The following is a 16016-nucleotide window of genomic DNA, read 5'->3' as shown; positions in this document are numbered from 1 at the left end:
CCTGCCATGTGTCACTTAGTCATTTCCATTTTCCCATTTTTTGGATTCATTCGACTTCTGTTGTACTGTTCACAACCACTACATTTGTAATAAATTATTAATTTTCATTCATAATTAATAAGTAAGTGGCTATGTGGCAACTACTGTCAAGCCGTGAGTTGATTTGTCATGTTTTCAGAATCCTTGGAAAGCAGAGACAAGTGCCAAATATTGCACAAAAATAGTCTGACTTGTACACAAACTTATTTTAGGATGAGTAGTGGGTGACATTTGAAATCAAAACTTGATCATGTGTTTACGAGTGTTAAAACGCCTGCTATTTGAATGTTATTTTCAAGTAAACAGTATCTGACATTGTTCAGTTTTGATACCCGAGACAAAAATGAGGATTTTCCTTATTTAATATCTGGACATGGTATGAATATAACTGCGCCTGGTATATAAGGGGAAAATAGTATTTATTTTTGTCCCTACTTGAGTTATGCTTCTTGCTTTGATATGTGAAACTGGCTCTACCTGGAAAGTTTAATTACCTTGTTTGATGTGTCACAGCAGATTCGCTTTACCCAGTCACATGCAATCTCAAGTTTGAACTGACTATGAATGACACAAAATGTTAAAAACGATCTTGTGCCATAATCTAATTCCTGCAGTAACTCTCTTTACACCTGCTACTGGTATCTTTCCGCCATATTTTACTGTGCAATCAGTTGTAAGTGGCCACACTGACGTCGTGCATGTTCATAGTGGATGTGCCACACGAACACGACCATGCACGACTTCAGTTTTGCCTGTTGCTTACCCAAGGCGATTCAATGCGTTGTTTCTACTTGTACAGAGCGCAGTTCAGAGTGCACTAGCTCTTGCAAGAAACCGCAGGAGTGCAAGACAGTCGAAAACGTTTGCTTTGTACCCTGGACAGATAAAGTTCTTTATTGTTTAATATCAAGATAAATACAGAATTTGTTACCAATCTGAATTTTTATTTTAACTCCCCCCCCCACCACAATAACCGTTTTATCATAAAAAATTACATGTATGTAAAAATTCTTCTTAGTAAACAAGTGATGAGGCTTCGTTTATTTACATTGAGATATTTGTCATAAATAATAGTTTTAAATTTTATGGAATGGATTTGCAATGGGAGTGTGCATGAATAGGGAGAGACCTGGAATGCACAAAAGGATTGTTGTGCCAACTCTCCTCTATGGGAGTGTAGGATGGATGTTGAATGGGAATCAAAGGAAGAAATTTGAAGCTACTGGATGAATGGTCTGCATAGAACATGGGGCCAAAGAAGAACTGAAAAGGTGAAGAATGTGGAGATAGGCAGAAGTGATAGATATGTTAATGTTGCTGAAGTGGATGAATCACAGTGTTTTTAGATGGTTCGGTCATGGGAGAAAACTGGGAGACAAGTTGTTGGTGATCAGTAGGCACAGGTTGTTCATCCACGACCCAGCCGTTAAAGTGTGACTCTGGCAGTGACCTCTGTTGTTTCTTCTCAGCAGAAAGTGTTCTGGGATGAGGCTGCCAGCCCATAACTTTTTTCGCCCAGGCTGCGACCCAATACAGTCATCTAACAACCAGGTACATCGTTCACTGCTTAGGTCTAAAAAGGCACAAGGGCATTCTATGGGAAATAACATGGAGAAGTCTCGCTTACTCTGAAACCGAACTGGGTATAAGACATGGTAGTAGCTATAGATTTGAAATCAGTTAAGAGTATTCTGTTTATGTACTGATGTCACAAATGACTGTGTAACTTTCCAACTGATGTCACAAATGACTGTGTAACTTTCCTTTTTCTGATCTCTGTCTTTTCAACATGAACATTGTCGTGATAATGAACTGGCATAAGATTAGCATCGGCATATCCATGAAATTTCATGGGCGAAATTCACTGTTGACTCTTGACTCCCCTTTTCTAAGATGGATGTTTCCTGCAGGTAGAGGCCCACAACCCAGTCACGTCCCCTACGAGCGGATCAAGAGCGCATCAGAGTGCCCGAGTCTCTGGCAACGCCACCGCCTCCACTTCGGGCATCAAGATCCACAGATGCCCTCAGTGTTCGTACAAGACGCCTACCGCCAAACACTTGAAGCGCCACATGCAATCGCACTCTGGTAGGAAGTCGTTTGCTTGCTCGCACTGTCCTTACAGGGCTTCTCAGAAGGCGCACCTCACGATCCACATGCGGAAGCACACTGGGAGAAAAACGCCACGCGTGTCACTTATGTAACTCTAACTAGAGATGTTGCCAGAATCGGAAATCCTGAAGTCTTATGAAAAACCACCAGGAAGCACAGTATTTGCAAGTGAAAGCCCCCTTTCAATCTCCCTCCACTTTTATTGAGCTAAATATTGACGAACCTCTAGTCATACTAGTGCCTTGGACACTCTCTGGTTTAAGTGTAGCTCGTTAGTAAATATATTTTGGGTGGTTAACTAAAAATCAATAATTCTTCTGAATAACATTATTTTTTAAAATTAAGCCAGAGTGGTTTTCCGTCATGCTCAATTCCAAGATCATAACTGCTCTGCATCAATATGAACTTGGTCACTGTAGTGCAGGAAACTGATTATTGCCAAAATTTTGCAAAATTGTCACACTATCATCTCATCATTGTTGGCTGTCAGACCTTACTCTGCTTCACTGCTTCTACAAATCTCCTGAGGTCATGTAGCTTCCTGTGCTTCACTACGTCTTCTACAAGTCTCCTGAGGTCATGTGTAAGGTCACATAACTCATTTTTATATGCCCTAAGGCCCAGGAGCTGACAGAGAGGCCTTGCAAGCACTCCCATGAGGCAAAAGGAGCTTCCGTGCAGGACGATCTGAAAATGAATGAAATGGCAATACTGACATTGTGCTTCTGTGTATATAATCCTTTTCGTAAGGTTATTTCCTGGATTTTATCCGCTTGCTTCATCCGCCCTTTATATAGATAAGCTGAATGTGGCGTCAGCTAGGAAAAGCGTAGCACCCGTTGCTCGACTGTTTTCCCGCCTCGAGTGAAAAACACGGCCTGAAATGGCACCTTTGACAAAGCACCACAGTTTCGTTCATTTTCTGTCTCTTGTCCACAAATAAATAACTTCTGGATTTTCGTCTCAATTCGCAGACCATAGAGTTAAGGATTAGAGTTCTCTCAGCACAAAAATTCGTGTCTTTGTCTTGTTATGAAAGAGTATTCATTTGGAATTTTAGCTGCCACACGCTATGTAAGTGTTACGAGATTCTTTAGGATTGGATTGGATTATAGAGTTTAGACCAAAGGCCAAGCGCTGGGACCTACGAGGTCATTCAGCGCTGAAAGGGAAATGTAACAGGAGGAAAACCTCAAAGCAGTTGCACCGTGAAACAATTGTTAGAGAGGGTGGAAAGTCACGTGGAAGAAACAGAATAGGAACGGAAGTAAATAAAAAATGAAACGAGATTCTTAAGCCCAGGGTACTGAACAGAATTATATACCACTTAATAGGAGAGGATTTCTGTGAACAATTTCAAAAGAGTCGTTTAGTTGCTGATTTGACTGTTTTCGATGTTTTACTAATTTTAAAGATTTCAGTTACTAAATATGATATGTAAGATTTTATTCTATTGTAGATGTTTAAAAGATTTTTTTTCTCATTTAAGTTGACAAAGATAAGCAATTTGAAAATGACTGAGAGCCTGAAAAGTTAAGGTTTTATTGTATTGTAGATGTTTAAAGAAATTTTTCATTTAAATTGTCTTAAGATAAACCATTTGAAAACGATTGAGAGTATTTCAGGAAAGAAGTACTTTGGAAATGGATGAATAACGCATGCCACTAACTGTGGCCACCAAACAGGCCTTATCAGAAAGGGCATTTGTTATACAGTATTACATATACATTATCTAATGGTAGGTTACAGTAATGTTTCACGTTCCTCTGATATGTTATTAATATCCATGTTATGAAAACACTGACCCAATAAAGTGTCAGATTTAAAGGTATTTTCATGAGATCCTTCGTCGTGACAGAGAATTTGCTCTCTTCTCAATCTCTGCCTCTTAAAGCTCATTTTTAGTTGTCTGTAAAGAAAACTGTTGTGCCGGCTTTGTCTGCCCGTCCGCACTTTTTTCTGTCCGCCCTCAGGTCTTAATAACAACTAATGAGGCTAGAGGGCTGCAAATTGGTATGTTGATCATCCACCCTCTAATCACCAAACATACCAAATTGCAGCCCTCTAGCCTCCTCAGTAGTTTTGATTTTATTTAAGGTTAAAGTTAGCCATAATCATGTTTCTGGCAACTATATAGGATAGGCCACCACCGGGCAGTGGTTAAAGTTTCATGGAATGCGGCTCATACAGCATTATATCGAGACCACCTAAAGGTAGATCTATTTTCTGGGCTGAACCAATTAGCATTTTGTCTTTGAAAGCTTGATTTCCCTTCATACTGTTTCGTAATTTCTTCTTCATTTTCTGTTTTTCTAATAACTGAGCTCCTTTTGTTGCTTCTTTCGAGTAAAAACCATATTCTTTGGAAGCTTGAATTTCGAGTCGATGGCCCCTGTGGTGGGCTTGTTCCATATGAATAGGTTCTGCATAATGATAATATTCTCGTAGTCTCTCTCTCTCTTATATAGCTAGATTTATCGGAACGACCGTCTGTTTAGATTAAATTTCACGTAACGATTGTCTTTTTAAAGGTAAATTTCCACCAATAACTGCTCTTGCTGTCAAATTTCCTGTCTTCTGATTTTCCATAACCTGATTCTTCTCAATGTGCGCCATTTTAAGCACAGTTCCTATGTATGACAAAGATAGAAGAGGAGAAAATGGACGTAGCAGAGCTGAGAATGTTGAGATGGATGTCTGGCGTAACGAGGGAGGATACGGTAGGACTGAGTATATCAGAGAGTCAACAAAGGTGGTTGAAATATCAAAGAAAGTCCTGGAGGGGAGACTGAGATGGTACGGACATCTGTAACTGAGAAGGGAGGAGGAGGACCATATTGGAAGGCATGTGAAGATGGAAGTGCAACTGTGCAAGATAGAAGAAGAAGAGGAAGACCAAGAAAGATGGAAGGAGAGACAGCGTGAGGGAGGACTTGACGAAGCAGGAACGAACAACAGACGTAGATGGAAGCGGCTCACCCAAAACGGCGACCCCTTATAGAAACGGGACTAAGCTGAGAAGAAGAAGAAGTTTTTAAGCACAATTCCTCTGTTAACCTTCCGACGTAAACATGCTCAGTCGATCGCAGTTGCTCAAAAGTGATTCCTACTTGTGTGAGTATCACTGGAAAGAGAAGTGTGAGCCAATGGCATGGCTCGCGTTCCTAAGGTCCACACCTCAACCCAGCTTTGAATGGGTACTAACATCGGGTGGGGCCAAGAAATGGGTATTATGAGGCTAGTAACCTCGTCTCGAGAGCCTTGCCGAGACCCGGAAGGCTCTGTCCCTCTGGCATTAAATTCATTTAAATATAGAAAAATTGTATATTTTATTTTGCAGTCAGTGAATAATAAATTTCTTTTTATGTGTGTGGATTTGTGTCGGTGTATGTGCATAAGATACGTCGTATGTAAGTCTCAGAAAATGAATGCATGTTTCCATTTTCATAAATCTGAGAGAGAGAGAGAGAGAGAGAGAGAGAGAGAGAGAGAGAGAGAGAGAGAGAGAGCCCGCAAACCTGATTATACTCCTAAACTTTTGCTAATAAAAAATATATTACCAGATTTCACCAGGACCCCATGCAAAAATCTCGCTTGCTTACTAGGTAAAAGTAGTAAAATGCAAATGGTCATAGTAGACTTAATAAAATTCCAAATATATTTCCCCAGGTGCAAATAAACAAACAATTGTCGGAGATGATTTCTGTAATAAGGCTAGTGCTTGTTAGTGTGACCCGACCTCCAATGCACCTCTCTCCTCATCACTCGAGAGCACGAAATAAGACTGATGTCTCCTACAGGTGATGCTGAGTGTGGCCCCCGACCTAGAGATCGTGGACTCGGCCTTGTCTGCCCTCGGGGGAATGAGTGACCACCGGAGTAGCAGCGGAGCCTTCGAGGGTGGTGGGGCTCCCGGAGGGGAGGAAGATGCGACGTCCCTGAGGACAGGAAACGTGAGCTCTTCCGACCTGGGCAACCCGATGGCCTCCCCCGCCTCAGGTAATGTCACCTCCTTGACGTCAGGCATCAAGATCCACCAGTGCCCGCTGTGTTCGTACAGCACGCCCAACGCCAACCACTTGCAGTACCACATGCGCGCCCATACGGGCGAGAAGCCGTTCTCTTGTCCCTACTGCCCCTACAGGGCGTCGCAGAAGACCCACCTGAAGACTCACATGCGGACGCACACGGGAGAGAAACCTTACGCCTGCAACATGTGCGATTTCAGGGCTGCCCAGACTGGGAACCTCCGGAAACACATTGCAAAGCACCATTACTCCTCCTCTTCTTCTTGAAAGACGTCTTTCAGTCCTCTCCCCTCAGTGTCCTTCGTCTTTCGAGAGACGAACGGAATCCTGGACTGTGGTGGTGATGCTGTTCTTGCTGTTTATTGCGTTTACCTTGCAGCATGAAGTTCACGAATTATAATTATCATTGGTATTCTTGGGCAGTTTTGAGTTTAAATGGGCCTTGTTTGGAAGTGGTATTTGAAAGGTAAGAGGCTATAGAAATATCGATCTGTTCTGAAAAGAAGTACCAACTGGCCATCAATGTTTCCAAAATCTATGATTTAATTTCATCGCCAATTTTAGAAAACTGGATTTCAACGATATAAAAAAGTTTCTTCCTCCTGAATGTGGTCATATGAGGTCAGAAAACTGGCCAGCACACCAAGTTTTGCAAAAAGGTGACCAAACATTTCCTACTTATTGTGGTAGCTCTCCTGCCTTCTTGTTACTGACTGCCCCCTCTACCAGACTCCCAACGTCATTTGGGAGTTCCAGTGATTAAGTGTGACGACTCACAAAGCCAGGGAACCGATAAATAAGCAGCTTTCTACGCACTCCAGGGAAATCCCAGTTGCACCTGGGAGCCTTCACAGAAGCCCAAGAGAGAAGATTAAAATGCACGCTCATCTGCCTACAGAGAACTGGAATTCTATAACACCAAGACTCAGGATTCCTTTGCTTAGTTTTGATTGAGAAAGTATTTTTGAATTTCAACTGCATGGTTCTTAAAAGCTTTCCGCTCCCTGCATTATAATCTAAGGATCGTTTACCTAAATTACTTCGCTGTGGATTGCGTGAATGGATTCAGTGCAATGTGGTGAGGTTCCAATAGCAAAGACGACATAGGCCTATGGTTGATGTTCCTAAGTTTATTCTGAATGTGCCATTAACCATTTATGCAAGAAGAATGCTGTACTCTTTGATATGGATATAAATTATTTACCGTTTATTAATCTAGACATCGATTGCACCAAAAATAAAACTTTCACCGAAATTATAATATACATTGTAAGTGTAAATAAATGAAATTTTAAAATATGTACGATAGAAATGAATAGAAAATTCTTAACCCATGTAGTTAGTGTGTAGATGAAATTATATCCATACTTCCAACACAGTATACTGTGAAAACAGTGTGCCAACATCGACGTTAAATAAATTTTCTAAACTTAATATTTTAAATCTTTTTATGCCAATTTCTCTCCGTTTCTACAATTTTAAAGGTTCCTTTATCCTAACTGCAAACTTTCAAGCTCAATTTAACAGGTTTAGGTGGCTTTTAAAAATCAGTTTCCGCTATTCATGCCGTTTTAACCTTGTGTTCCCGAGTCTGTACTTACGACTAGGTTTCTCTGAGATTATGACTTTTAAAAATATTTCTCTGGCCTTTTAAAGCTAAAACTCTTTTAATTTGTTCCTTATTATGGTAAATAATTTTACATCTATGATTGTCGTGGACAAAAAATGTCTTAGAACTTCTGCCTCCTTATGGATAAATTTCTACTAATAAGTGGCCTCTGGAGACGCATTTCTACAAAACTAAATTAACCAGATTTCTGCTTTATATGATATATTAGTCCCACTGACGCTTTTACTCTAAATTTTCTTTAAATTTCAGTCATGAGAAGTCCACATTTACAACTAACATTGACTCAATTTAAAATTTTAAGATTACCTTATCTTAATTTTTGCCTGTTATGCCTCACCGTGTGTTGATCACTGCCATTACAAGCAAAAATATGTCCTAATTGTGTCGGAATTACGTATTCTGACGTGCTTGTCCGTTGGCACAGCTTACACAACTTATTTCAGAATGATCTCGGATTAAGTAAAGTGTATGACAAAGGACAAGTTAACTGAACCGTATCTATTATACGAAGCAAAAATCTGTAAACATAGACACTATATATATATATATATATATATATATATATATATATATATATATATATATATATATATATATATATATATATATATATATAATATTTTGCACGCATAAGCATAAAATTTTATAAAATAAAATAGGCAACACGACATTAATTTAAAAAGATATCGGAGCCTCGCAAATTTAATTTAGACACCCATCAAATTTATTCACGTTTTCTTTAATAAACTGAGAGAAAATGGGAATTTCTTTAATAGGGTAAACTCATATACCCTAACTCATTTCTTTCTCGTGTCGGTTCCGATATTAAAACACTTCCCAAGAAAAGAGCACTACCGTATATGTGGAGATAGATTTGAACAATGATAAATAAAAGCGCACGTGTTTACGTAATTAGATACATCGAGGGTAAATGAATAAGATACCATCGTTAGTAAAATAATTATGACAGGCCTATACCAACACCAGCATTTCCCCGGCTACCTCCGCTGTACCTACCACTACTATACAAATAATACAGATGAATATGATGATTACGTCATTCACTGTGATACAACACTCATTCTGCTTCCCTTCCAGGTCGTGCAGGAATGCCCAGGACGCCCCAGGAAAATCCTACAGTGCCCTGTCTGCTCGTACAGTTCCTACATCATGACCAATTACCGAAATCACATGTTGACCCACACTAACTGGAAGCCCTTCGCGTGTACCTACTGCCCCTACAGGTCGACGCAGAAGGGCAACGTCAAGAGGCACATGTTTACCCACCACATGCAGGAGCCGACGGTGCAAAATTCACACTCCTAAGTAAGTCTCGGTTCCTGGGCTTGGCTCTCTCTCTCTCTCTACGACCTACGACATGAAAATACGTCACAGTGAGCATTAACATCTGATGCAAGTACCGTTTCTCTCTCTCTCTCTCTCTCTCTGCGACCTACGACATGATAATACATCACAGTGACCGTTTACATCTGATGTTAGTACCGTCTCTCTCTCTCTCTCTCTCTCTCTCTCTCTCTCTCTCTCTCTCTCTCTCTCTCTCTCTCTCTCTCTCTCTCTCTCTCGTACATTCTTCTTTTTCTCGCTATAATGTTCAGAGCGTTCTTTATTAAGTTGTTCCTCCGCTCTCAGATGAGATCTATTAAATTCGATACAATAATAAAGTTTTTAATTACTTATTCACTGTAGCTATTTTTTCTCTACATACTCTTCTATGTATTATTTGTGTGCCTATGATGGCAGCTGGGAGTGTTGTTGCTATGGCCTGTATAATGACTTTGATAAATATTATCTCTGCAAAAAAAAGGCAACGTATATTTTCATCTCTTGTAACTCGAATGAATTACCTGTCCAGTTACTGGTATTCATTTATTTTTACTGGTCTTCATTTATTTTTTTTTTGTGTGTGCATATTTTGGTTATATATGGCTACAGAGAGTTTATTAACATTTAATTTTATTTAGGTGCATATATAATTACCTGTGTGAATGTATATACCGATATGGCATAAGCATATAATGAAATCAACTGTCTCTCTCATGCATCGGAAAGGAAAAGCCTTTATCCTTCATGAACTAACCCTCTCTCTCTCTCTCTCTCTCTCTCTCTCTCTCTCTCTCTCTCTCTCTCTCTCTCTCTCTCTCTCTCTCTCTCTCTCTCTGCTCTGTACACCAGAACACGACAATAATATTCTGAAAAAGGTGAAACATTTTAGTCCTATCACTAGCAAGGGTTCGTTTTTTTTTTTAATTAAGCGAATTCATTATTTATAGTCAGCTGTACCTTTCTTTTTAACGCTGGATTCAAAGTTGTATATTGCATCGTCATTATTTGTGTAAGAATCGATGTACGTACAGCATACAATGATTTAACAAGTTTTCACCAGTACAGTAAAGCACTGGTACTCGTTGCTAAGTTTAGCGGAAGTTGCTAATGACGTCGCAAAAATAATGATCTTGTGCCTACTTAAGACATGTTGACGCAGTTGGATAACTGTGGAAATGTACTGACGATGGCATGTGTAATCACAAGATTTAATAAAAAAAAAAAAAAAAAAAAAATAAAAAGGGAGTTTCTCATGAGAATGTATACGCAAGCTACGAAACAATAACAAATTTACAGTCATTGAACTAAGCATAAATTCACAGTTCTCCAAGTTTTTTCCATGGTCAGCTTATGTTACAAAGTTAACACAACTGCTTACTGACTCGTACCTGTATGGTCATGAAATATAAATGATTTATATATATATTTATATATATATATATATATATATATATATATATATATATATATATATATATATATATAAAATGGTAATGTACACTCATGAAATATTCGTAAAACTGACCTTGTGCCGCTTTGACGGAGGCCAGGCGCCATTGTCCGATGCCTTTGTCGAGAGAGGAAGTACTGACAGCATTCTGGAAAAGAGGAAGAACAAAAACGATATAAAAGGCGTGCATTTTCTTATATATTTCGTGGTATTACAGTTGTCTTTTTTGTACAATTACAGTCGAATACACAAGAAAACGGAGAAGTACAAAGATCGGGAAGAAAGTGACCAGAGAAACCATTTATCATGAAAAATGTCGGCAGGCCTGCGAAGTTACTGTACACAGGAGGTAGTACCTAATTAAGGATTTGGGAAATGACCCTTTCTCTCTCTCTCCCTTTCTCTCTCTCTCTCTCTCTCTCTCTCTCTCTCTCTCTCTCTCTCTCTCTCAACATTCCCTTAAAAATTCAGTATGCCTCAGTTGACCTAAGTAGTGATATCGGTACGTGGTAATTGGCCACATTTTTAGGGTAGTAGGGAGCATGGTAGGATTTATAGATATCATAATATCAAAACCGGAGATGAAGCCATTCGTAAAGTCGTATCATCTCGAAGTTCCACTTCAACGCAGCATCTGTGGGACTTCGTGACTGACTTCCACTGCATCTAGGACTAACCTGGAGGCGTCATTAACAATCGAGGAGTCCTGTGAGCCGTTACAAAGAGCAGTCCCTACTACTGTTACTGCTACTGGGTGGAATGCCCTAGGCTGGAGGCGTTGATTACTACTGTTACAGCTACTGGGTGGAATGCCCTAGGCTGGAGGCGTTGATTACTACTGTTACTGCTACTGGGTGGAATGCCCTAGAGCGGAGGCGTTGGCTACTACTGTTACTGCTACTGGTTGGAATGCCTTAGGCTAAAAGCGTTGATTACGACTGTTATTGCTACTAGGTGGAATGCCCTAGGCTGGAGGCGTTCATTACTACTGTTACTGCTACTGGTTGGAATGCCTTAGGCTGAAAGTGTTGATTATGACTGTTACTGCTACTGGGTGGAATGCCTTAGGCTGAAGGAGTTGATTCTCCATCGTTACAGATTCTTGATTCCCAGATTTCACAAATTCGTAATACCATCGAATGATAAATTATTCTACGGAGTGATAAATCACTGGACGCGTCGTATGAAAATTTGTGTAATGTGGTTAGTAGGTGGTGTTACTCATGAAAGTAATATATATTTTTACTAAATAAATTAAAAAAAAGGAAATATGAAGAATGAAAACTCTAATTAACGTCTGTCTTATCCCTACGTATATATATATATATATATATATATATATATATATATATATATATATATATATATATATATATTATATATATATGTATATATATACATATTAATTGTTTATTAAGATAACACTGGTTGCTGAGTGTATGTGTAAGAATGCAGAGGAAAACGATGCTTTAGATACATAGGCTCACGAGAAGGAATGGACACATGGGTGCCATTTTACGATGAAAGTGAAGCTTATGTAAGAGTAGTATGTGAATGTTCGAGTGACTGGTTTGGTGCAAAAGTCGACCACTGTCCCCAAGGCTGTTTGGTTTTCCTATGGAGAAATTAGGGAAAAAAAAATATAACTGATAATAAGAAAGAGAAGCTGAAAAGCCTGGTGAAAGAGTTGAAAGTATTTGTAAGGGGGTAAATGTGAGATACGATATGACCCATTCTTATCGATAATGCTAGGTAAATGTTACGAATAATTGAGGGTATATCTTAAGGGAAGGATAAAGGAAAGGGGAGTGGGAGCTTTGCAAGAAGAAGAAGAGTCTTTAGGGAAGCAGAGGTTAAAAGAAATGGAGTGACAATCGAGTGGACTGAATGGGATTGTTAGGGTGTATGTGTATATAAGATATACAATGGAAATCGTAGACCTAACATAGCCACTATCATGACAAGAATCTCTCTCTCTCTCTCTCTCTCTCTCTCTCTCTCTCTCTCTCTCTCTCTCTCTCTCTCTCTCTCTTACATACACATACACACACACACAGCTGTGTGGTCACCAAAAGTCAAGAATGAATCATAAGCATGTGGTATTTTGTATTGTGATGTCATTTCGCATCGTATCCAATCAGTTCTCTAATTCACCATCTCCCCCTTTCTTCCTCCGCAGGGGAGATCCGCCTTCGGAATCCACCACCACACCGGCGTCCAAGCGCCTTCCATGAACTGGCTCCAGCCGCCACCGCCCCATCCCCCTAGACCGAGCGTCTTGCTCCAAGGGGGGCGCCCTCCCAAGATGCTCGGCTGCACCTTCTGCTCCTACAAGACGGTCTTCAAGACGAACTACCTCAATCACCTGCGCAAGCACACGGGGGAGAAGCCCTTCGCCTGTCCCCACTGCAGCTACTGCTCGACCCAAAAGAGCAACCTGACGAGGCACGTGCTGAGGTGTGCCTCGAAAGCCATGTTTCACTAGAGTCCTGACTCAGGTCTCGTCTTCAGAGACGATGGTTTCCCGTTTTCTATGGAAGGCTAATGAGCATGTTTCTCTCTCTCTCTCTCTCTCTCGTCTTCAGAGATGATGATTTCCTGTTTTCTGTGGAAGGCTAATGAACATCTCTCTCTCTCTCTCTCTCTCTCTCTCTCTCTCTCTCTCTCGTCTTCAGAGATGATGATTTCCCGTTTTCTATGGAAGGCTAATGAACGTGTTTCTCTCTCTCTCTCTCCCGTCTTCAGAGATGATGGTTTCCCGTTTTCTGTGGAAGGCTAATGAACATTCTCTCTCTCTCTCTCTCTCTCTCTCTCTCTCTCTCTCTCTCTCTCTCTCTCTCTCTCTCGTCTTCAGAGATGATGATTTCCCCCTTTCTATGGAAGGCTAATGAACGTGTTTCTCTCTCTCTCGTCTTCAGAGATGATTTCCTGTTTTCTATGGAAGGCTAATGAACGCGTTTCTCCCTCTCTCTCAGTTCTTCATTGGGCGAGTGGGTTCCGTTCTCAGCTAGCACTCTGCTGGCCGCGAGTTCGAATCTCCGACCGGCCAACGAAGAATAAGTTTATTTCTGGTGATAGAAATTCATTTCTCGCTATAATGTGGTTCGGATTCCACAATAAGCTGTAGGTCCCGTTGCTAGGTAACCGATTGGTTCTTTGCCACGTAAAATAAATCTGATCCTTCAGGCCAGCCCTTGGAGAGCTGTTAATCAGCTCAGTGGTCTGGTTAAACTAAGGTATACTTAACTTTCTCTCTTCTCTCTCTCTCTCTCTCTCTCTCTCTCTCTCTCTCTCTCTCTCTCTCTCTCTCTCTCTCTCTCTCTGTCGTATCTAAGAAATGCCAAGAAATCCTGTCGTATAAGAATGGAAGGTCAAAGGTGAATCATTGCAACGAGTAAAGATAGTAACAATAATAATGATAATACTAATAATTAAGTCATGATTTCACTGCCATATTTTAAAAGAATACAAATTAATACTTGACACTTTAGAAGAAATAAAAACTCGTAGCTTGAATTACGAAATTTGATAAAAGTGAATGTCTGGTGATTTTACCTTATAAATATTAAGTGATTTTACTTGTTAATGTTAAGTGATTTTTCTTATAAATTCTAGGTGATTTTAGTAATGTATTTTAAGTTATTTTGCTTGTAATGTTAAATTTTGCAGCCAAGTCTGTCTCTTTATAGTTTATATATATATATATATATATATATATATATATATATATATATATATATATATATATATATATATATATATATATATATATATATATATATATATATATATATATATATAACTATTTAAAGGACAGAAGTTGTATTATATAAGAATTTTTGCACTATTTAAGAATTTCCCTTCTATTTTTCATATTTACTCAATGGCATTTTTGTTTTTAATTTTACCTCTTTGAGGCAAAATGAAAAAAAACTGATTCAGGATAAATAAATTTTTATTTAAGGTAATGTGGAATTTTTTTTACTGTCTTAACTTTCAGTAGAAAGAATTGTCACTTACCATTGTTTGGTAATTGCTGAAGAATGATCAATTATCAAGCAAACAGATTCATATAAATTACATAAACAGCAAAGAAGAAGAATTATCAGGCATTTGTTCAATTTCCTGTGTGAAAAAAATGAGTTTGCCAAAAAAAAATCCAGAGATACATTCTGCAAAAAATGTATGAAATAAAAAATGATATTAATCATCATTATGATTATTTGAGAATATGCAAGAAACTGTTCGTTACGTTAAATGAATGCACATGGGTCAATAAAACTAATATCAAATTTTCCTTTTTGTGCCGTTTAAATTACCTACAACATTGTATGTGTGTTTCTGCATATCTCAAGAACGGGTGAGCAGAATTTGATGGCAGTCAACTGATGGATTCGTTCAGTGGCCCTCCCGGTGTGATTAATGAATTTTTTTTTTTGGTGGGGGGGGCGGCGGGCAGAAATCGTCCTAGATTTGGGACGGCTTCCATGAAAACCATTTCGAGTTAATGCCTCACGGAAGTTTAAATATCTCTGAGGAGTTACCTAATAAATATACTTATCGAGTTTCATCAGATTCTGTGATAGATCCTCTCTCTCTCTCTCTCTAAATATAAAAAGTTGTAAACTACTTCTTCGTTTAACGTGCTTTTTCCCATAAAAGATGCGCCGAAGTTTCTTCAGCACAATCATGTCTTCTGTACAGCCGCTACAGCGCATAATCAAGGCCACCGAAAATAGATCTATCTTTCGGTGGTCTCTGTATAATGCTGTATGAGCCGCGGCCCATGAAACTTTAACCACGGCCCGGTGGTGGCCTATTTAAATACAATAAAAAACTACTGAGGTTAGTGAGCTGCAATTTGGTATGTTTGATGATTGGAGTGTGGATGTTCAACAAACCAATTTGCAGCCCTCTAGCCGCAGTAGTTTTTAAGATCTGGGGGCGGACAGAATAAATTTTGGACGGACAAACAAACCCGGCACAATAGTTTGTTTTTTTTTACAGAAAACTAAAAATTGCGCCCAGCGCCAAATTTCTTAACTAACTCTCGTAAGTTCTGCCCGCTGTTAGAAATGCGTCTGTAAATAGCAGTACTGTATTGAATGCGAAGTCATGAAATTCCAAACATGCAAAATCTACACCTTCTTGGAATAATTTATGAACTAAAAACGAAAGCAATGCATATATAGTAATGATGGAAAATTCAAACGTGAGTGCAACGTGAATATTGCAAGTTCGGACATAAAACGACATATTATCGCTCTCCAAAATTAAGGGCTAAGAAGCTGATATGGTTTAGAGCTTAAGATATAAAAGAAATCAAGTTTCAAGCAGTGATTTAATCGAGACTCGAATTCTGGCGGGAAAAACCCACTGTGACAAAGATTGCAAGCAGACGCCATCTCCAGTT

At 39.3% G+C, this 16016-nt stretch overlaps 1 protein-coding gene across 3 annotated transcripts in view; it reads left to right on the top strand.

Moving 5' to 3' along the window:
- LOC136845056 (longitudinals lacking protein, isoforms H/M/V-like) overlaps positions 1-13490 on the top strand; it is a 252234-nt gene extending 238744 nt beyond the window's left edge. The window contains exons 6-7 of one of the 3 annotated variants that reach the window (XM_067114856.1): positions 8908-9135; positions 12783-12913. In XM_067114856.1, coding sequence (XP_066970957.1) covers positions 8908-9135 — 228 coding nt within the window. In that variant the 3' untranslated portion in view covers positions 12783-12913. Of the gene's footprint in view, positions 1-5951; positions 7614-8907; positions 9136-12782 lie in introns of those variants that run through there. The other 2 variants (XM_067114850.1, XM_067114810.1) reach the window with 2 other exon arrangements.
- Positions 13491-16016: the final 2526 nt, after the last annotated feature.

This window comes from Macrobrachium rosenbergii, chromosome 13 (assembly GCF_040412425.1).
Source record: "Macrobrachium rosenbergii isolate ZJJX-2024 chromosome 13, ASM4041242v1, whole genome shotgun sequence".
Lineage (NCBI taxonomy): Eukaryota > Metazoa > Arthropoda > Malacostraca > Decapoda > Palaemonidae > Macrobrachium > Macrobrachium rosenbergii.
The sequence above is the reverse complement of the archived record's forward strand: the minus strand, read 5'-3'. Positions and strand labels throughout refer to the sequence as shown.